Here is a 17,252-nt window from a genome sequence, read left to right on the forward strand (position 1 = left end):
TAGCATGCATTCAACTAACTGTCAGTTAACTATTAGTTGCATTATTAGTAGATGATTAGTTGATATTAAACAGTGAGTTAGTTGATACTTAACAAAGCTTGTCATCAAATATGTAACATGCATTCAACCAAGTGTTAGTTAACTATACGATCATTTGATTTTGTTAATTTATTTTTTACAAATAGTCTGCAACAGACATTGTACTTTTTATTACATGTTCTTTACAAATATTCAACTATCAGTTGAGTGTCAACTTCTAGTGAGTTGACTATCAACTGCTGTTATCAACCAATTCTCAACTTACGTTTCATATGGATCAACTTTCCCCCACTCACAAGGAACACATCTAATGAATGAACATTCAACCCTCTGTTGATCATATATGTTCATTGTAAAATAAAGATGAGAATGTTTTATCAATCAATAGGCACCCTGTGTAGGTGACTACCTGTTGATTGTCATATGCCTGTCGACAAACTATCAGTCAATATTCAACTTAGCATAAGTAGACAGGTCTTGGGACTGTCAAATTAAAGTGAAAACAGTTTAGTGTCTACACACTATTAACAGAGCAAAACAGAGAAAATAGTTGATTCTCAACAAACTATCAGTCGACGTTCAACTAAGCATTAGTAGAGAGGTCTTAGGACTGTCAAATTAAAGTGAAAACAGTTTAGTGTCTGTAGGCACTCTACAAACTAGTAACAGTAGAAAATAGAGACAAGTTTTGCTCAACTGATGAGTAACACTGGATGACCCCAAAGTAAAGTTAAAAAATATATAGGCAGCATATCTGAACAGGAAAGAACATTTATTTGAAGTAAACTTAACTTTTTTCAGTAGTTACACAACATGTACACAGCAAGTACCATCAATACCTCTAAAAAAGACAATAAAACTAATGCATGTATTTATTTAGGTGTCACTTAGGCAATTGTTTAACGACAGATCGTCCAAAAATTGACATTCAAAAAGCTCAGTAAAGTGTACCATAACACCCAGTACCACTAGTTATGATACTGAGCAAACATATGTAATATATAACATCAGTTCTCATGAAACGCTTTGTTATGGTAAGAAAAAGATATATAATTTTGTTATGGACCAGAATATCTGAAGCTCCTAGTAGTTCGGGAGAAAATGGATTAACAGCAATGGTGAAACAAGACACACTGATTCAGCAGTTAGGTTGGACAAGTAAATGTAAAATACTTATTTTCTACTCTCTCTTCCTTGAAGTGTATGTCATTGTTGATTCTCAGTAAAACATAAAAAAAACACAACAGTGCCATTTTTTTCATTATAGACTCAAGATAAAACAACTTAATTATCACTCTCCTGTGACCAACCACTAGTTTAACCTGGTCCTGCCACTGTTATTTGAATGAGCACATTTGAATAATTTTTCGCTCTCTTTAGATCCAGTTGTTGGGTTACTAGCCACTCCAGGCCTGCTGTACTCCTCTTCAATTGAAGCAGTCGGGCTGAAGAATCCAGGAATCTTGTCCTATCACCCAGTTGATGAACATAGAAAGAAATGATCTGAGAATTACCACAAAATAGTTCAAATGCATTTTGATTTCCTTTATCTAAATCATTATAGCATTGTTGTTCCACATTAAAACACATAATGCTTTATATTGCTTTAATAAAATACATTTGGTACCCTAATCAAATAAAATTCTCACTGAACCTTGTACAGATTGAAATTATTTTTTAATTAAAGAAACATGTAATCTCTATGACCATTCTACACAACACCACATGCAGACTCAGTTTTTGCTCACTTTAGACTGAAATAGCAATGTGCACTTTGAATGTGGAACATGCAAACATTTATTCAAATACAGTTTAGTGTCTATAAACACACTTTATTTAGACAGATACTTTTGAAGCTAGGCAGCGCTAGGCTCATGCTAACGTTGCTAATATAGCTAGCGCGCTAGGCGCGGCGCTAATGCTAACGTGGCTATGCTAGCGGGAGGCCGCGTCGCTAATATATATGACATTATTCTTACATACACAAAACGATATCTCACAAATACCTCAGTTAACTCACCAATTATTCCTTTTGGCCAATGGCAGCATACTTGTGACCACCACGGGTCTTTAGTGTGAAATGGATGGGTTGGTCAAGCTGGCTTTTAGCACATAGCTTTACTGTCCAGGCACACATCCATTTTTTAGCTGCCCAGGTCAGTAAAACGAGCCCTCTCTGTCTCGAAAAAGCCCTAACCACGCTGGGGCAGTTCAAGTGCTTGAAAAAGGTGGGTAATCGTATTGTCGATAATATTCGAAAATCCAGACTCCAAACATATTATCACCTTCCCAAAGTTTAAATACATATTTATAGATGTATCTATGTTTTTTTTAATATAATTGTTAATATCAGCAATGGCTGTATAAACCTCTCAAGATTAGAGGACCTAAATAGGCCTACATAGAGTGGTGTGCAATACAATGAGAACGTATAGTGGTTACTGATAAATAACAACTATAACCTGTAGGACATTATTGATAATATTGTGAGCAGAAATTATATGAAAAAAATATACAGTATCTCACAAAAGTGAGTACACCCCTCACATTTCTTCACATTTTTCTTTATATCTTTCCATGGGACAACACTGAATAAATTACACTTTGATACAATGTAAAGTAGTCAGTGTACAGCTTGTATAACAGTGTAAATTTACTGTCCCCTCAAAATAACTCGACACACAGCCATTAATGTCTAAACTGCTGGCAACAAAAGTGAGTACTCCCCTTAGAAAAAATTTACAAATTGGGCCCAAAGTGTAAATATTTTGTGTGGCCACCATTATTTTCCAGCACTGCCTTAACCCTCTTGGGCATGTAGTTCACTAGAGCTTCACAGGTTGCAACTGGAACCCTCTTCCACCCATTTATGACAGCATCACAGAGCTGGTGGATATTAAAGACCTTGCGCTCCTCCACCTTCCGTTTGAGGATGCCCCAAAGATGCTCAATAGGGTTTAGGTCTGGAGACATGCTTGGCCAGGCCATAACCTTTACCCTCAGCTTTTTTAGCAACCCACTGGTCGTCTTGGAGGTGTGTTTGGGGTCGTTATCATGTTGCAATACCACCCTGCGGCCCAGTTTACGAAGGTTGAGTGCACGTGGTCAGCGTCGTACACAGAGGTTGGCTTTGGAAAATAGACGTATGAGTGCTGCCAGCATTGCTGAAGGGCTTGAAGGGGTGGGGGGTCAACATGTCAGTGCTCAGACCATACGCCGCACTCTGCATCATACTGGTCTGCATGGCTGTCATACCAGAAGGAAGCCTATTCTAAAGATGATGCAAAAGAAACCCCACAAAAAGTTTGCTGAAGACAAACAGACTACGGACATGGATTACTGCAACCATGTCCTGTGGTCTGATGAGACCAAAATACATTTATTTGGTTCAGATGGTGTTAAGAGTGTGGAGCGGCAACCAGGTGAGGAGTACAAAGACAAGTGTGTCTTGTCTAGAGTCAAGCATGGTGGTTGGAGTGTCATGGTCTGGGGCTGCATGAGTGCTGCCAGCACTGGGGATCTACAGTTCATTGAATTCTAACATACTGTGACATACTGAAGCAGAGCATGATCCCCTCCCTTCATAAACTGGGCCGCAGGGCAGTACTGCAACATGATAATGACCCCAAACACCCCTCCGAACGACCACTGGCTTGCTAAAGAAGCTGAGGGTAAAGGTTATGGACTGGCCAAGCATGTCTCCAGTCTTAAACCCTATTGAGCATCTTTGGGGCATCCTCAAACGGGAGATGGAGGAGCGCAAGGACTCTAATATCCACCAGCTCCTTGATGTCGTCATGAATGGGTAGAAGAGGGTTCCAGTTGCAACCTGTGAAGCTCTAGTGAACTACATGCCCAAGAGGGTTAAGGCAGTGCTAGAAAATAATGATGGCAAAACAAAATATTGACACTTTGGGCCCAATTTGGACATTTTTTCTTAGGGGTGTACTCACTTTTGTTGCCAACAGTTTAGACATTAATGGCTGTGTGTCGAGTTATTTTGAGGGGACAGTAAATTTACACTGTTATACAAGCTGTACACTGACTACTTGACATTGTATCAAAGTGTCATTTATTCAGTGTTGTCGCATGGAAAGATATAATGAAATATTTGAAGTAATGTTAGGGGTGTACTCACTTTTGTGAGATACTGTATATTGATCTATTAATGTGTATTTTAAACTTTGGGAAGGTGAAAATATGTTTGGAGAGACTTTATTTAGGAAACATATTTAATTTCTAACTGTATCGACAATATGATTTCCCACTTTTTTCAAGCACTTGAACTCCCCCAGCTTGGTTGGTAAGGGCTGTTTAAGCGAGAGGCCTCGTTCTTTACTGGCAGCTAAAGAGAAGGTTGTGTGTCTGGTCAGTAAAAGCAGCAGCTATATGCTAAAGACCGCTTGACCAACCAATCCATCTCACACTGAAGACCCGTGGTGGTCACAAGTATGCTGCCATTAGCCAAAGGGAATAATTGGTGAGTTAACTGAGGTATTTGTGAGATATCGTTTTGTGTAATAATGTCATTAGCGACGCGGCCTCCCGCTAGCATAGCCACGTTAGCATTAGCGCCGCGCCTAGCACGCTAGCTATATTAGCAACGTTAGCATGAGCCTAGCGCTGCCTAGCTTCAAAAGTATCTGTCTAAATAAAGTGTGTTTATAGACACTAAACTGTATTTGAATAAATGTTTGCATGTTCCACATTCAAAGTGCACATTGCTATTTCAGTCTAAAGCAGTGTTAATTTCGTAGACTAAGACTATGACGAAAAATATTCGTCTACGAACCTTTTTCACGGACGTAAACTAAATAAAAACTAAATAAAAAGGCAGATGTGATGACGAAGACTGAGACTAATTTAACTGACACTATAGTCTACGAATAGGAACTAGACGAAACTGTTAGGGCGGGACGAATGGAGAAGAGATCCAATCAGAACTACTCTTTTTGTGGGACAAGTTGGGAAGAAATCCAATCAGTGCAAAGCAGCGAATGCAACCCTGCTGTGTCGGTGAAAATCGACGGGAGACCGCGCAGGTGTGAGCGGGTGGAGTGAGCCGCTGTGCTGAAAAACTCTGCGGTATGATGGACAAAAATGATAGTCAGGGATATCCTGCCCGTTAACGATGTCTAGGGGAATGGCTAAGTTCCGCGATCTGTTTGTAGTAGGCTCTGTCTCGAGTTTGAATATACAGAGCCATGTGAAACTGCCGCCTCCGTCCGTTAGTTTCTGTTTTTAAGTTACAATCAACTCCGACGCATGGACAGCGTTCAATTAAAACCTCTAATTGTATTATCTAAAAGGCTTTGATGCAAAAGAAGTCCGAACACACACAGCGGCAGCAGTGTTGCTTAAAGGAAGGCGCAGTTGCTCAAATTTATCAGCACCTCAACTGCGTCCTGCTGCTGCTGCCCAGGGGCGGCCTTAACGATCTCGGGGCCCGTTTCAAGACCTAGTGTGGGGCCCCCCACTTTTTTAAAATATTTTCTTTATTTTTATTTTTTTAATAAATAATGCTTGTGCATGCTCCCCGCAAAAAGAAAAAAGACTGGAATCCAGTTGGTTCATAGACAGATCATGAGATAATGGACCCCCGGGCACAGGCTCTTAAAGCCCCTCCTCCCCCCTATCCAGTCAGGTACACTGATTTTATGTGAGATTATTACTAATGAAATAGCATACATGTTTTGTATTACAACCATTAAATCTGTGTCTGTATTGCATATTCAAACCTTAATACCATTCAATGAAGAAAAACACTTAATCGACGAAGTCCGCTGTAGATTTAGTCAAACTAAAATCTGCTTATATTTAGTAGACTAAGACTAGACTAAGACTAAAAGATTTTAGATGACTAGAATAGGACTAAGACTAAATGGTGTGATATTCAAAAGACTAAGACTAAGACTAAATCAGAATTTGCTGCCAAAATTAACACTGGTCTAAAGTGAGCAAAAACTGAGTCTATGCATGTGGTGTTGTGTAGAATGGTCATAGAGATTACATGTTTCTTTAATTAAAAAATAATTTCAATCTGTACAAGGTACAGTGAGAATTTTATTTGATTAGGGTACCAAATGTATTTTATTAAAGCAATATAAAGCATTATGTGTTTTAATGTGGAACCACAATGCTATAATGATTTAGATAAAGGAAATCAAAATGCATTTGAACTATTTTGTGGTAATTCTCAGATCATTTCTTTCTATGTTCATCAACTGGGTGATAGGACAAGATTCCTGGATTCTTCAGCCCGACTGCTTCAATTGAAGAGGAGTACAGCAGGCCTGGAGTGGCTAGTAACCCAACAACTGGATCTAAAGAGAGCGAAAAATTATTCAAATGTGCTCATTCAAATAACAGTGGCAGGACCAGGTTAAACTAGTGGTTGGTCACAGGAGAGTGATAATTAAGTTGTTTTATCTTGAGTCCATAATGAAAAAAATGGCACTGTTGTGTTTTTTTTATGTTTTACTGAGAATCAACAATGACATACACTTCAAGGAAGAGAGAGTAGAAAATAAGTATTTTACATTTACTTGTCCAACCTAACTGCTGAATCAGTGTGTCTTGTTTCACCATTGCTGTTAATCCATTTTCTCCCGAACTACTAGGAGCTTCAGATATTCTGGTCCATAACAAAATTATATATCTTTTTCTTACCATAACAAAGCGTTTCATGAGAACTGATGTTATATATTACATATGTTTGCTCAGTATCATAACTAGTGGTACTGGGTGTTATGGTACACTTTACTGAGCTTTTTGAATGTCAATTTTTGGACGATCTGTCGTTAAACAATTGCCTAAGTGACACCTAAATAAATACATGCATTAGTTTTATTGTCTTTTTTAGAGGTATTGATGGTACTTGCTGTGTACATGTTGTGTAACTACTGAAAAAAGTTAAATTTACTTCAAATAAATGTTCTTTCCTGTTCAGATATGCTGCCTATATATTTTTTAACTTTACTTTGGGGTCATCCAGTGTTACTCATCAGTTGAGCAAAACTTGTCTCTATTTTCTACTGTTACTAGTTTGTAGAGTGTCTACAGACACTAAACTGTTTTCACTTTAATTTGACAGTCCTAAGACCTCTCTACTAATGCTTAGTTGAACGTCGACTGATAGTTTGTTGAGAATCAACTATTTTCTCTGTTTTGCTCTGTTAATAGTGTGTAGACACTAAACTGTTTTCACTTTAATTTGACAGTCCCAAGACCTGTCTACTTATGCTAAGTTGAATATTGACTGATAGTTTGTCGACAGGCATATGACAATCAACAGGTAGTCACCTACACAGGGTGCCTATTGATTGATAAAACATTCTCATCTTTATTTTACAATGAACATATATGATCAACAGAGGGTTGAATGTTCATTCATTAGATGTGTTCCTTGTGAGTGGGGGAAAGTTGATCCATATGAAACGTAAGTTGAGAATTGGTTGATAACAGCAGTTGATAGTCAACTCACTAGAAGTTGACACTCAACTGATAGTTGAATATTTGTAAAGAACATGTAATAAAAAGTACAATGTCTGTTGCAGACTATTTGTAAAAAATAAATTAACAAAATCAAATGATCGTATAGTTAACTAACACTTGGTTGAATGCATGTTACATATTTGATGACAAGCTTTGTTAAGTATCAACTAACTCACTGTTTAATATCAACTAATCATCTACTAATAATGCAACTAATAGTTAACTGACAGTTAGTTGAATGCATGCTACGTGTACAAAACAACATCTACTAAATATGCAACTTATAGTTAACTGACAGTTGAATGCATTCTAAATATGTATCAACTTACTCACTGTTGAATATCAACTAAACATCTACTAATAGTGAAACCTATAGTTAACAGACAGTTAGTTGAATCCTTGTTTTTTTATCTGTTGAACAAGCTCTATTGAATATCAACTAATCATCTACTAATAGTGCAACTTATAGTTAACTTACAGTTAGTTGAATTCATGTTACGTATCTGTTGAGATATGTAAACTCATTCACTGTTGACATGCAACTGCGTATCAACTGATGGCTTGTTGAGTGTCAACTGTGGACTATCGAACTAAAGTGTTACCAAATGTTTTGCTTAATTGACCAAACCCCATGATTCTTCTTTTGGAATATTTGGTTTTCAAGCAAGCTGTCAGGATTCTAACTGTTACAACATTTGTTGTTATGGTAGTTTCAGAGTGGAAAAAGTAAGTGGTTCAGTTTACCCCCTTGATTTCTCTGGTCTGTCTCAGTTTACCCCGCAGCCTAGTTGGGGATGATATTTTCAAATTAAACTGGAGTTAAGTTTTTCTTCCACAATAGCCATAGTCGTGTATAGTGATTGATGTTCTGCTGCTGTTGAAGAACCTCACTGATGCGACACAGTGAATCAGTAAAAACATGGCAAAACCTTTATTTTTTGTATACTGAAAAACTTTACTGAAATCTGTTTCACACGGGAGGCGTCTGTCGTGCCTCAATGGAGAGGTGAGCGGGCAGATAGGGAGGCGCAGCGTTCTGAACAGCGGAGCGACAAGCACGCACACTCCCGTGGAACTGTCGCTCCCGTGCTCGTCAAACGCATGCACGCACTTGTAGGAGCGGTTGAAAAATCTGAATCGTTTGTCAATTAACACTAGGAGCGCAACGTGAGTTTAACATAAGTTTTCTATAAGTTAAAAATGTAAATCCACTCACCTGCAGTGTCTCGCCTTAATACATAAATTATATCGTCATTTTCTGCTAGAGCTTTTCTTACTGCTCTGTTATTTTAAGCAGACTTTAGTCCAAATGTAAAGGCGCGTTCACACCAAACGCGATGCCAGCAATGAAAATCAGCATAATTACATCGGAAATCATTGGTTTAGGTGAGATGAAGTGTTTGACGCGATTAGCGGTTGAAATCGCCTCAATCGCTTCATCAAGTGAAGTTGAAAATATAGAATTTTTCACACGATGAAGCATGACGCGTAACCACAATAGCAAGTACCAATCACAATCTTCCTCTTCTTAGTGGAGAGCTGCAGCAGGATTACAATCTCAGGGGACCAAACACAAATGTTGCAGGAACAGGATGTATTTACTGTAATGCAAGCATAAGTGGGCGGCCAGCATTATTATCACGGGATGAATGCAGGATTACATTGCATATACAGTATGAAAATCAATAATGTATCATAATGTTTCTCTTTGGTTTTAGTTCTAACTGCCTCAAGTTAGGGCTTGTATTCCCTTAATGTCTTTAAAGGTGGATTTTTACATGTTTTAATGACGCGTTTTGCATTTTTCCCCCTTAAGATTAAAATACTTCTTAATGGCTAAGTGACAGGGCAGATACGTTTTTAGTTGAAATAATGTGATATATATATATAATATGTATGTAATACATATGTAATAATATGTAATAATGAGCAGTGTTGTCACAATGTGCAACCTGTAGCATTTGCATTAATTTCTAGCAATGCTGCTATTGCTTTACTGCTATTGCTTGTACCCAAGATATGTCTTAACATTTGGAAGGAAAAATTAGTATAGTCCAACTTGGATGAAAATTCAACTAAGTTTGCATATGAGCCGCAAAGTCAAACACATGAGACCAGTCAAACCAGTTATACACGTTACAACATTGCTCAAATCATTTTGTAGGTTCCTTCTTTCTGTTTTGAAAACACGTCACATTCAAGGACTTCGTTTTGTGCACCTTTAAAGCAGTTATGAAGGTGGTTGCCAAGCAACTGTTAGAAATAGTTGAAAGGAACACAAATTTCAATCATGAAATCCTCATAGCCTACTCCTAAACTGCTGTTTATGGTTTTGTATTTTCTCCTTACATGTATTGTGTGGTCCAGAATGGGCCAGTACTTCATTTAATTTGATTCAGTCTGTATATAGTACTCCTTGTCACAATGTATTTTTCTAATCTAAGCCTACTCCTGTTATGCTGATGACACCCATCTGTGTATCTATTTTTAAACAGAGAGCGGCTTTGCTGCCCTGACAGCAATATTAAAATCCATAAAAAGCTTACTTTGTTGTTGATAACAAGTCAGAAATACTGCCAAAATAAGATCAGATTAGACCTTCTCACTTGATAACTAAAACTCTGTTTACTTGTCCTAATGGTTCAGTAAAATTGTAAAAGGCTATATTGACCTTTCTCTACTGTAGTCCCAGCTCCATTACATTTGATAGAAGTTAATTTAATAATATTAATTCTATATTACCTTCGGTCATTGGTTGGGATTGGTTCCTGCATATATTTGATGATTTTATGTTTTTATTTAGGCCACAATTTTCTTCCCAGAAATCATATACTTACCCTAAGAAGCACCAGATTTAAGACAGTTGTCATCTTGACAACAAAGTTCCACTTAGCTTGCAGGCGTAGTGATTTGAACCCAAACAACAATCTTTTCCTAAACATAACTAGGTCTCTTTTTCTTAATTTTTTTCTCTCTTTAGCCTTAATTGAACGAAACCCTAACCATTACGTACAGCATAAAACCGATGTATGTATTTTTCAATAATCTAATAATATTAATTTTTTTACTTTATTAGACAGATTTTGGAGAGTTGAAATGGGGCAAAGAGGGGAGGACATGCAAAACCGACCTTGGGAACGGATTTGAACCAGGTCTGCTGCGATGAGGACTCAACCTCTAGGGGGACGCTCTAACCACTACACCACAAGCTTTATTTTAAGACTTTACATGGGATGATAACAGCAAAAAAGTTGATTTTAAATTTTAATGTTGTGCAAATTTCCATGCCACTCCTTAGGATAATTTCTGGCATTTATCTGAACTACTTCTCCTAGGAAAGTGGCTTATTTCAAGTCAAGCAAAATACAAAAGAGCAAAACATTTTCTTTGATAAATATTGACAAGAAATAAAAAGATGTACTAGCTTTCTATTTTTCTTCTTATTAATTGGACATTACAATAACATTTTCCTTTATAGGAGCTGCTGATGCTCAAATGGCCTGTTATGGGGAATAGAGCTCAAAGCACCACTACCACAGCACATATTAACAACATTGTGAGTTGAAAATTACCAAAAAGATAGAATAGATCCCAGTCTCTGAGTTAACAAGGTCCTATGCTTGCTTTGGCAGAGCAAAAACCACAAGGCGACAGGGCTCACACTGATATGATAACCATAAAACAAGGCTAGGGAGGTATCCATTAAAGACTGGAGTAAAGGTGTCCTGTGTTATAGAGTAATTTATACTCGCACAAACTCAATCATTTTAACCCCAGGGTGACTGTTCAGCGTGTGACCTCAGTATCACTGTTATTCTAGAGAGTGGTGCTTCTGTAAAAGCCAAATGGACAACTGCTGGGAAAATTGCAGGCTTGTACCCAGACAGGCAATTTTCCCTACAGTGGGATGATGGCAATAAGCGGGGGGTGGTAAGATTTAGTCATATACTGCGGACCCACTTGGAAGGTTGTGATTTTATTCTGCTGCCACCATCCAATATATCGCCTCATTGGTGTTGATTACAAACAGCTCCTGGTTTTTGGGTTTTGCCATCTCACCTCCTACAATGTGATTTGAAGGTATAGTTTTTTTTCTCCATTGTAATTTTCCTCTCTTTCTCATTTTGCAATTTTTTACCACCATATAGAAAAGAAATACCAACATGGAACTGACACATTGTTTGGGAAGGTTGAGGGTGAGAGGCGAACATACAGCGCCATCCACCCCGACTTACATCCACTTTGTAGTGATCAAATCAAACATGCAAACTATACCTTTCCCGCATATAATGTTTGCCTCGGAAAAATTGTATCTTACAGACTCTTTAAATGCTCCAAATGTAAACCGGCAAAGCAGCCTGTTCTAGAGCAAGACATTTTACAATCTATGAATAGATGTGGTCGTGGGAGATGCCTTGTCTTGATGGATGGCTGTGGTAGGGTTTGATATACAGCCAGTAGAGCTGGAAAAAAAGAGGTGCTAACTTTTATAGAAACGTAAGAAATCAGGTGTTGTGTCTCCTTCAGCAAGAAGTAATCTGTCGATGGGTCAGACATAACAAAGGGGCTGTGATCAGCTTGTGATCCATGATACATAAACACCTCTGATTTTCTTTTTGGCAGCTTAAAGGTGATGATTGTCGGTAAAATCCAACACATGTTGTCAATGTCAAATCTTAACCCTTTGAATTTTCTAAGTTTTTAAGTTTCAAATTGAAAGTCAGCAAATCGCTGTAGTAGCCCCCGGCTGTGCACTTGCACATGGCTGTCTTCTTTCACAGTTGGATCTTCTTCCCATGAGACCCGCAGGCCCTGTATCAATCACAAAAATTATTCAAATGTGTTTGACCTCTGTGTTTTTCAGCACACAATCTTTATTTGCAGGCAGAGCAGCAGAGTTGTTTGGGGAGTGAGAGAAGGAAGGAAGGGAGGGAGGAAATATGTAGACAGGATGAGTTTTCTGTGGCTGTGTGCCTCTGTCTGTTCTCTGAACGCTGTGAAACTCATACATTCTTCACTCTGTCACAGGGGGAGCTACAGGCTGACGCATGCCTCTCTCCTCATACAGAGAGTTAATGGTCACAGAGCCTCGCTCACCCATCTTTGCCGGAGATGGAGAAATAACAAAAAGCTTCAGTCAGGGCCAGATGAATATTCAGAGGCAGTGTATAGTCATTCGTTTTTTTGGTGGAAGACAGATTGAGTTATTTCTTCATACTCTAGCCTACAATTTTATTTAGTTCGTATTTTCTGTCTTGTAAATGTTTTTGTGATATTGTGTTACATTAGTTTTACTTGCAGCATACTCTTCAAAATGCAGAATGTGCCTCCAAATGTATAGAAAAACTTAAGCTGGAAAATTTATAATTATAATAATAACAGCTCCTAGTTTCCAACAATATTTATTCCTCCAACTCTTTTTTTGTTGTGCCAAAGTTCAATTAAAGTTTCAGTATGAGCCAGCAAGAACCAAATTCCCACTAATAGTATACAAGATCAACTTGCAGTGCATCACACTTCACTCTTTTCAAACTATTGGTAAGTTTGCAGTTACATGTTAAACCTGGCTTTTATAGAATCTTCCAGACCACAGAGCATTAGATCAATGACACTGCTGGAACAATGTGTAGTGCTGATGTATGACCAAACTAGTGAGTGCACAAAAATTAATGAGGATAGGAAACGGCTCTTCCCACAGAAGTCTAAAATTCTTGCGAATATTCCTCCAACTCAGACAGTACTCAAGCAGCACATACAACGTATATGCTACCAGGCCAACTGTTGGAACCAGGCATTGGTGCTGCGTCATAAACACTGTGTGTGCCGCGTGTTATCAAGAAACAGTGGCGGTAGTGCAACATTTGCTGCAGTTAAAATGATATCATGATGTGCGTCAGTGGTAAAACCACAATATGATGCCATCCATTGGTTTTTTCAACAGCTGTCTTGACCTGCTGAGCCATGCAATCATTGCACTACTGCCTCTGTTCTTTGATAACGCACACTCAGTAGTTATGATGTGGTTCTCAATGGACATCGTCGGGGAAGCTGGCTAACATGACAATTTTGGGAACAATTTACCACAGGAGGATGACTTGTTTGGTTGGTTTTGCTGATGCCTGGTTGTTGACGGCAGTTTGCTGCTTTGGTGTCAAGGTTTGTTACTTTGACAGCAACTGACAAGCCGATCATTGGTAAGGTGGGATTGCCTTGTGAACTTAATATCTCAAAAGGTTTTAATGGGAATCATGTCAAATTGAACACTGGTGATCTCAAAGTTGGAAATGACACATTCAATGTTTTATTACATTGCATGGTTCTAAAAGTATGAGAGTTTGAACAGACATCTGTGCAAATACACATTTTGGATGTTAACACACAAAGTGCTCTCTTGTTCAATCCGTCCAGGCGATTGATTTTTTTGATAACATTTATCAGACGCATATTGTCACATCGGCATTTATTACGCGCAACGGAAATTCCTCTGGTTCGCGTATCAGAGCAGAGCGACCAAACCATTCCATTTGGGCTGTTGTTATCCATGATGGTGTGCAGCAGGTATGTGGAGGCAGCACTGTCACCTGTAAGGAACAGCGGCATCAGAATATTCTTACTTAGGCGATATACAGCATTTTAACAGGAACCTGTTCCAATTTTTATCTGCAGATATTTAGATGCTAAGCTTCTAATTCCTGTACCAATGACTGGTGATTTATTTTATTCCTATTATTGTTGCTCAAATCTAATAAAACATAAATTTTCATCCAAAATAAAATGTATTTTGAAAGCATGAAAGACAATGCATTAATACAAAGTAGACCTCTCAGCCATCCTAATATATATCCAATCAAACTTTTGTGTCAGGGGATACCAAACTTTTGAACGGTATAATGGATTATGTTGCCTAGATGTAGAGGTGTCAGCTGAAAACATTTTAAACAGACCAATATACCTCATTTAAGATTCCTCAAATGACGTTAATTAATGAGGGCAATATCAGCTTTACTTCTGACAATTAAACACATTAACATTCCCAAAAAGGTGGATCAAGTTTACTTTCCTCCACCACATTTGTTACAGTTACGGAGCCTTATGAATGGGGCTCTGGCCCACCCATATCAGATAGTATGATTTGATTGGTAGCTCCGAATTTTCCGACAAAGTTAATGAGCTCCAATGGTTCCTGTCCAGACCAGTTAGCTGAGCAAATTTAAATTTGCCAGCGGCAGGTTCTTGATTACCAACACTTGTAAACAGACTTTGAGTTTCCCTTTGTGTTCAATACTGGTGTAAATGTACACAGTTTCAAACTGAGTTCACATGATTATACTGTAAGCCAAACCTGCTAACTTATTAGAATCAACAGCAATATAACAAACATTTTTCTATTGCAATTCCGTAATACTGTAATTATACGAAGTTGGACATCAGTCTGATCTCATCATTGCTTTAGGAACAGTACATATGGTGAGTATGGTGTTTTCTATAATCTGTGTGTTGAGTTGTTAAGAGGATTGAATACAAACACAAACACACACACACACGGGCAACATCCAATCCTGTGTGTAAACGGTGGCAGTGAAAAAGAACACTTAAAAGGTCAAGAATAACCCTTTAAGAAAAAAAAATGCTCATTAGATGTATTCACTTAATAAAAAAGTGTCCATCTCTCCCGTTTTCTTCATCTTTTCTATTTATATGAACATTGTCACTCGTCACTATGAAGTGAAGTCGTGAGTAACATTCTCTTACCGGTGTTCACCTTCTCATGCATGGTTAACACTGTGATTCAGTGGAGATCTCATGGCAATAAAATAGAAACAAAGCACCAAAAGATTCAAATGCCAAGACATAATCTGTCAACAGGGACAGCGATTTGCGTTCACTGAAATCCACTGATGTCAAAAGGGAGGGACATTCAAACTCACGATATGGCATCATTTCATATTGGATTAAAACCGCATATAATTTTAGACACAGTTAAATGCGCCATTTAGTTTCCAAGGTAACGACAAGGGTATATTTAGAGAGTTCTAAACTGAGACAGAAGAGTAAAAAAAAAGGTGTTAATAATACTGACGGTGCAATTACAATTAGTCAAAGTCAGATAGTAAAGATCAAAACACCTCATCTGCTTACAGTCAAAGGTGAGAGAACGCTCAAGAACAAATACCCGGCTCATTCAGCACCACTTCTGACACGTGCGTCATTCAGTATTTGGTGGCATTACTGATTCACATGGTACAGTAGAGATTTCACTTGAGCTACTCATCAAGGGAAGTTCAGGGAGAACACAGACGTCAGTGGGAAAAGGTGTTTTTTTTGTTTAATATGTAAGTTGAGTAATTTAGTGTTAATTACAGCCCGCCTAAACACAGTTAAATGAAGCAAAACATTTCTTTATAAAAGGACACAGAAATAAAGTTAAAAGAAACTTCATTGTAGATATTTTCTTTATTAAAATTGTTCAAAGTGTGCACCCTCAAACTGATGGCATTACAGTGCTGAATCAAACTAAGTTTTTTGTTGGGATGGAAAAAGATAAATTAAATGAACTAAGGTCACATACTCACTTAATTTAATTAGTTTTTCCAAGCCAAACCTACAGTACATAAGTGATCAACATTTGGAAAAATGCAGTTTACAGTTTGCAGTCATATGCTGCATTTGTGACACATGGTGTCACCTTATATTTCTTCAACTGCAAATGAAATAAAACATCTCCATCCAGCTGGCATATTGTGTGGGAGACTCATTCTTTCCCTTGCCAAGAGTTCATCCATCACTGTGCTGTGCTGTAAAGTTCAGAGCACAGCACAGTGATTTTAGTGATTAGTTAAATACAGTCTAATCGACCAGCAGGCAAAACTAATGCAGCAGAGGATGACAACACTAACCGGATTACCACCATTATGTGTGAATTGGAAAGCAAGAGGTAATGCTACAAGGTTTAACCCTGGGTTTTTGCTGTGGCAAGATTAAAATAGAAAAAATTGAAGAAAAAAATAAAAATGCTTCTACAGCAGACTAACACTGGAAAATAAATATTATGAAACTGCAACTCAGGGCGCTAGTGGTGTAGTGGTTAAGGGCCCACTCCCCACGTTTGGATGAAAAGAGAGAAATTCTTAAATAAAAAATTAACGTCTGAGTGCTGCCCTTAGTTTAGCAGAGCGCCCTCGAGGATTGTCTTTTACGTCGTCCCTTTCTGGGGTGATCACTTTTCTTCGCAGCGGGAGCCAATAATCCCTTTCACCAGCTCTTTTTTCATCCACCAATTTCTCCCTGGCAGCACCTTGCTTCCTCGGGCTGAAGTGATACTGATCTAGATTAGACAAGTCCTCTCCCTTGAGGAAACGTTTGACTAGTCTGTCTTCTAGAGAATGAAAGGTGATCACGCAGAGACGTCCTCCAGGTCTCAGTGCTGCCCGGGCAGCGCGCAGGCCTGCGTGTAGTTCATTCAGCTCATCGTTCACAAAGATACGCAGAGCTTGGAAGGTCTTAGTGGCCACATGTGCAGGTCGGTGGAGTCGGTCTTTACGTGCGTAGAGAACGGCAGAGGGAAAGGATCCTAGAGAAAGAGAAATGGTCTGAGTCAGTGTTTTATATGCATTTGGGAAATCAGAAAGAACAAACAACAGTACCAAAAAGTAATTGAAAAAAAAATTATATGAACACGAGAAAGGCGGTACATTTTGCTAAGTTTGATCCCTTCTAGT

At 38.3% G+C, this 17,252-nt stretch overlaps 1 protein-coding gene across 1 annotated transcript in view; it reads right to left on the minus strand.

The window, feature by feature from the left end:
• Positions 1-16,013: 16,013 nt before the first annotated feature.
• The window catches only part of mettl15 (methyltransferase 15, mitochondrial 12S rRNA N4-cytidine), an 88,619-nt gene continuing 87,380 nt past the window's right edge, over positions 16,014-17,252 (minus strand). The window contains exon 6 of the mRNA XM_080024878.1: positions 16,014-17,104. Within this exon, the coding sequence (XP_079881004.1) occupies positions 16,674-17,104 (431 nt within the window). The 3' untranslated portion in view covers positions 16,014-16,673. The remainder of the gene's footprint in view (positions 17,105-17,252) is intronic.

The sequence above is a fragment of the Ammodytes marinus genome (assembly GCF_949987685.1).
Source record: "Ammodytes marinus genome assembly, chromosome: 1".
NCBI lineage: Eukaryota > Metazoa > Chordata > Actinopteri > Uranoscopiformes > Ammodytidae > Ammodytes > Ammodytes marinus.